At 39.2% G+C, this 6,203-nt stretch overlaps 1 protein-coding gene across 1 annotated transcript; it reads right to left on the bottom strand.

Annotated features, from left to right (window-relative positions):
- Positions 1-2,452: 2,452 nt before the first annotated feature.
- On the bottom strand, positions 2,453-5,922 carry LOC107947388 (heat shock 70 kDa protein, mitochondrial). Its single transcript, XM_016882050.2, has 6 exons — positions 5,543-5,922; positions 4,921-4,982; positions 4,760-4,838; positions 4,095-4,661; positions 3,388-4,008; positions 2,453-3,178 (listed from the first exon to the last, which is right to left on the bottom strand). The coding sequence occupies exons 1-6, from the start codon at positions 5,615-5,617 to the stop codon at positions 2,549-2,551; spliced, it is 2,034 nt and encodes a 677-aa protein (XP_016737539.2). The 5' UTR covers positions 5,618-5,922; the 3' UTR covers positions 2,453-2,548.
- Positions 5,923-6,203: the final 281 nt, after the last annotated feature.

Below are 6,203 nucleotides of genomic sequence, written 5' to 3'. Positions count from 1 at the left end.
CTTAACCCCGCAACGCGGAGTTATATTTCTTGTTAATATATAAATCTAACCCTTAGACGCCACACATATTAACAATCGTTTCATGTTTGACCATTATTTTAACTTAAGTACAGCTTCGTGGGAAGTTTTTCAACTAAAACAATCTTGATTGTATAACTATAGACTCAACATCCATCATAAATATGTTCTCTTTTATAAGTAATCATGAGATAACCTTAACTAGAAATGCATATGAATGGTTGTCCTCTTAAAGAAAATCTAAAGTGAACCCATACGATAATACTTACCATAAGGTACGATTATAGTAAAACTGACTCGAAGAATTATCATGCTATCGCACATAGACCATTAATGGAGGTCATAAGTCTTGTTTAGGGGTATTCTCCCACTTAATCTTTTAAAAAATGATGCAAGGCTTAATTTGATTTCAAGCATAAATGATTTAATATGCAGGTAAGTTGAAGTGGCATTCTTTCCTAATCTATATGACATGTTTTAATATATATGCATAGACATGCTTATCGATTTAACAAAAATTAATCACATACAGTATTTATCAAAATATCATAATTATAATTAAAAAAATTGATTTTGACCAACCAAAAAATTCCACGGTTCTTCCTTAAAAAAGAAAAGAAAAGAAAAGAAAATTACAATATTTTTTCTAGAGTATTTTTTTGAGTCTTCTACGAAAAAGCCAAATACCCAATTCCCAAAAGAACATGTACCTCGAGAATTAACACCAATATGAAGAGCAAAAAAAACCTGCTGCACATGAACTTCTCAGAGAACCCCCACGCAAGAGTGCCACCGTCACGCATGTTGGCTTCTTCGTTGCACCTCCACACGCACCACAATGTTGGCTCTTCAATGCACCACTTGCCCATGCGGTACTCTATGTGGCTCTCACACGCTATAAGGTGCGAAGCCCCCGATGCTACGCGCGCACCTAGATGGCTAATACACGATGTCTCAATAATGTGATGCCTTAGCCCCTTTTGCTAGGCACCTGCCAGTTGGATAGGCCCAATGCCCGACCATGATCGACCCTCTTACACATTGCTCGGGTGTGAAGCCTCGGCACCTGCTCACGTTCCAGTTGACTAGGCTACCACTTGAGCTAAATTGTTATTAATACCTAAACAATGCAAGTTTCACCACTATTACCTCAATTGCTATGACTTCATTTAAGGGCTACACCTCGTCAGCTATAAACCTCAAAGACATATGTATGCACAACACACTGAGTGCCTCCGATCTACATAGTCAACGATAAGTGTTGGATCTTTCTATCCATAGATCACAATTAGAGTCCAGCCTAGTTCATGTCAATTCCATCATCACCTATTTAGAAGGCTACCATACTCCCTAAATGGCCAACCATGATAAAATTAGCGTCGAAAACATGTCAAGGCCTAATAACCTTTGTGGTTAACATCACCTATAAATACACATCCTTGGTCTCTGAAGGATCTTCTTCTTTGACATCACACTCTTATATTTTATACAGTTCTCTTCTAAAGCGACTCTCTACACCTCACCACTTTGTCAATCACAATCCTACATCTCTTACCTCTTTCTTCCTAACAATTGGATGTGAATCCTTGACAATCCAATCAAATCCACCAATCTTGCCACCCAGCACGTCAGCCAAGCTAACCATGTCCTTATAACCCTTATGAGAATTGGTATCATTAGCAATCTAGATTTAATACCATATTCCCTCCATCATATATAGGCTTGATACCAACATTTGATAAACAAACTACGCGGAATCTTAACTCCAACAGTAACTCTTCATCCTAGCAAATTTGGCACTGCAAGCAGATGAAAGCTCTGAACCAAATGTTACAGGTAGATAAGTTTAACATTACATAGATTTTTTTTTTACATCAAAAGATAATGTTAAAGAAAGAAAGTGCTTCATTAACCCTCGAAATTAGGTTGTGATCTTCCCACAAATATCTGTTCGCTAGCTCTCATTGGATCCACTTCCCTCGAGAGAAAGGGGACAGTTTAGATTTGATCCAAACAAAAGCCCGATTAGATCTATGGCGGTTACAGTAAGGAAGAAAAGCATATCACAAATTTGATGCACCTTAGCTCTCCATTTCAGGCATTCTTGTTACCAGAGACTCTGTTGACCCCTTTCCAAGATTATCTTTGATAAATCACGATTACTTTTTGTTAAAATACTTGGGAATCCGCGATTCCAACACCAAATCAAGAGCTTCAACTCCGAAAACCTATTTCCAACAGCCACATTTTTCCTACAGTAAGCTCAAGAGTCTATGCCGAACATTGTGTTTCTTCTATTTCTTTCAAAGAAGCAGGTTCTACTGCCCCGCTACCATTTGCCTATAATGCAAGAAATCAACAACTCTCTCAAGTTTTGTGCCTTTCACATTTAACATGCATAATTTTGGCGCTATGTATAACAAAGACGTCTACATCACAAAAAATCGAAATTTCTAAACATGCATTGCACTCATAAATTGGTCATCAGAAAATAGAAGATACAAACTGAACAAAATCAGTGCCTACTCAATCACTTCTTCACCTCCTCGTATTCGGCTTCTTGGGCCTGGTCACCACCTTGAGCACCTCCAGAAGAACCTCCTTGGGCACCACCAGAACCACCAGACATGTGCTCCCCAATCTTTGAGACGGCTTTATTCGCGGCATCTATCTTGGCCTTGATCTCGTCAACATCCTCTCCTTCCGTTGCCTTCCTCAAATCTGCAACAGCACCCTCGATTTCTTTTGCAATTTCACTAGGAATCTTGTCCCTGTACTCATTCAAGCTCTTCTCTACACTATAAATAGTGGTGTCCGCATTGTTTTTTACATCAATCAGACTTTTCCTTTGTTGGTCCTTCTGAGCATGCAACTCAGCTTCTTTGACCATCTTCTCAATCTCGTCCTCCGAGAGACCACCAGAGGAACGTATTGTAATTTGCTGTTCTTTACTGGTGGCCTTATCCTTGGCCGAAACAGTGACAATACCATTTGCATCAATGTCAAATGTAACCTCAATCTGAGGCATACCTCTAGGAGCAGGGGGAATGCCTACCAAGTCGAACTCACCCAAAAGCTTGTTGTAAGCAGCCATTTCACGCTCACCTTGAAGCACCTTGATACCTACTTGAGTCTGGTTATCAGCTGCAGTAGAGAACACCTGAAAATCAAAGAATCCCCATCATACATAGAAAAAGAAAATAAATCATATCCAAAGAAATATTTTTCAAAGCAATTAGAGTATGCTTATATGCATCTAAAAGTAAAGGTGTCAAACTTATTCTGTTCCAAGAGCTACGAAAAAAGCTTATGATATACTGATAATCCCCGCTAAGGAAAAAATGCAAACAATATGCACCAAAGACATACCTGACTTTTCTTTGTTGGAATGGTTGTGTTCCGGTTGATTAGCCTAGTGAATATTCCACCTAGTGTCTCAATACCAAGTGACAAAGGAGTTACATCAAGCAGAAGCAACTCTTTAACATCCCCACGAAGTATACCACCCTGAATTGCTGCCCCCATAGCAACAGCCTCATCAGGATTGACTCCTTTGCTTGGACTCTTCCCAAAGATCCCTGAAACTACTTCTTGCACTTTAGGTACACGTGTCATCCCTCCAACAAGAAGAACCTCATCAACATCATTTGTGGAAATGCCAGCATCTTTCAAGCAATTCTTACAGGGAGCTTTGGTCCTCTCAATCAAGTGATTTACTAAAGATTCAAACTTTGATCTGGTCAATGTGATATTCAAGTGTTTTGCCCCAGAAGCATCAGCTGTTATAAATGGAAGATTAATTTCAGTCTGCGATGTTGATGAGAGTTCAATTTTAGCTTTCTCAGCAGCTTCCCGAAGCCTCTGAAGTGCGAGCCTATCCTTCGAAAGATCAATTCCCTCAGTCTTCTTGAATTCACTCACCAAGAAATCCAGCAATGCATTGTCAAAATCCTCTCCTCCCAAGAAAGTATCACCATTTGTTGCTTTGACCTGGACATGATTGATATCAGTACAACTGGCCTAATCTCTCTAAAACAAACCCACTTAGAAAAAAAAAAAAGATGCTTATTGCTTACCTCAAAGACACCATTTGAAATCTCCAAAATTGAGATATCAAATGTACCGCCACCAAGATCAAAGACTGCAATGAGACCCTCCTTGTTGTTCATTCCATATGAAAGGGCAGCAGCAGTAGGCTCATTGATTATTCTCTCAACATCAAGGCCAGCAATTCTACCAGCATCCTTAGTTGCTTGCCTCTGGGCATCATTGAAATAAGCTGGAACAGTGATAACTGCTTTAGAAACACCCTTTCCAAGATAAGCCTCTGCAGTTTCTTTCATTTTGGTCAAAATAAATGCCCCAATTTGACTAGGAGAATATTGCTGCCCATTTGCTTCAACCCACGCATCTCCATTGGGAGCCTTGACAATCTTGAAAGGAACCATTCCCATTTCCTTTTTCGTCTGAGGATCTTCATATCTTCTACCGATTAGACGCTTGGTTCCAAAAACTGTGTTGGTTGGATTGGTCACAGCCTGACGTTTTGCGGGGGTGCCCACAAGTAACTCTCCCTTTTGGTTGAAAGCAACAACAGAAGGTGTCGTTCGTGCACCTTCAGAGTTCTCAATAACTTTGGGATTCTGACATCAATGACAGACTCGATCAGAGATGATGACCTTAACTTCCAAAGCTAACAACGAAATTGTTAAGGACATCCGCCAACTAGTCTAGATCTTACCTTTCCCTCCATGACAGCAACACAGGAGTTGGTCGTACCCAAATCAATACCAATGACATCATTGCCGGCAGGTTTTGAACTGCGTCAAAGGAAAACAAAAAGGCACAATCAGAAATTTACAATAAATAGACAATAATGAGAATAACCAAAACAATTGTTACCTGAATGCTCTACAAAAACTTGTCCAATTAATTCCCGCTGAGGTCTTGCCATTGTTAGTAAGCTGCACAACAAGCAATTAAGCATGAGGCACCATCCTTTTCATTCACTGGGAATATTGTTGAAGTAATTGGCCAATGAACTGAAATAACCATTTTCACATAACCAAATCTCAACCAAAATTCAAGAAACCGCAGAACGTCAAGCTTAAACGAACTTGAACCAAAGAGAAACACGTGTAACAATGATACCTCAAACTTAGTCAAGAGAACCAAACTATGAGAGACACAAAACAATAAATAAATATGTATAGTCGTCCTCTAATTTCCTAAGATATTAAGGGACGGCACGGTCCGCCTTTTTTTTCCTGACCATCTAAAGAAGCTCCAATTAACCAAATAATACTCCCAAAAGATTCAGTTTAAATGAACGAAAAAACATTTTTTTATCTACTACTTCTAGTAACCCACAGATCAAAAAGGTAAAAACATCTAGATAAATTCCTTTTCCTCGGCCTCCTCAACAACCAAACAGAATACAACATCACGAAGCACAATTCAATAAGCAAATAACAACCACCGAACACGAAAAGCTTTAAAGCAGACATAAGAGTTAGAAACTTACACATCTATAGGCAGAGAGAGGAGAAGCAGCGACGTCACGTCGTCGGAATGAACGAAGCAGAGCTGCCGTAGCCATAGCTATAAATTGATATAGAACAAGGACTGACAGAGATAGAAATAAGGGTGTTCCGTTGGTTAATATAAGATGAAGAAGAGGCGTCTAGGGTTTAGGGTTTTGCTTTATTATAGAGGGTTTTTTGTAATGAGGTTGAGATTTTCTGGCAAGTGATCGAAGGTTCTAGATTAACAACTGAATGGGCTCGGCTGCCCGCTCTTTAGACTGTGGTTCTATAATAATACGGTCGATAGTATGCCACGTCAATTAAATCAAAATCAGATCTGATGGTTAGCGTGGAGCCACGTCAATTTCTATTACTCCAACCGATAGGTGTTCGGTGTTAAGTAATTGAGTGTTAATATACAAGTTAAATGACTCGAATGAAATCCAATCAAAAGATTTTTGAAACTCGGTTAGCTTCTTCGATCATGTTTGCAGAAGAATCCTGTTGGTTCTTTCATTCGCTCTTACTTTTTATTATCGTTTTATCGATTGTATCTTTTAGGAATATTGACGAAACGTTTTGCTTTTACTCTTTATTATCATTTTTTCGATTGTACTTTTTAGGAATACTGACGAAATGTTACCCGAGTTGCACAATCAT

This window comes from Gossypium hirsutum, chromosome D12 (genome assembly GCF_007990345.1).
Source record: "Gossypium hirsutum isolate 1008001.06 chromosome D12, Gossypium_hirsutum_v2.1, whole genome shotgun sequence".
In the NCBI taxonomy this organism is placed as follows: Eukaryota; Viridiplantae; Streptophyta; class Magnoliopsida; order Malvales; family Malvaceae; genus Gossypium; species Gossypium hirsutum.
The sequence above is the reverse complement of the archived record's forward strand: the minus strand, read 5'-3'. Positions and strand labels throughout refer to the sequence as shown.

Excerpts from the sequence above, each read along its gene's own strand:
- LOC107947388 (XM_016882050.2), bottom strand. The coding sequence starts at position 5,617 with ATGGCTACGGCAGCTCTGCTTCGTTCATTCCGACGACGTGACGTCGCT. Across the intron at positions 4,983-5,542 it reads CTCTCTCTGCCTATAGATGT|CTTACTAACAATGGCAAGAC; the intron begins GTAAGTTTCTAA and ends CTTGTTGTGCAG. Across the intron at positions 3,179-3,387 it reads TTCCAACAAAGAAAAGTCAG|GTGTTCTCTACTGCAGCTGA; the intron begins GTATGTCTTTGG and ends TTTGATTTTCAG.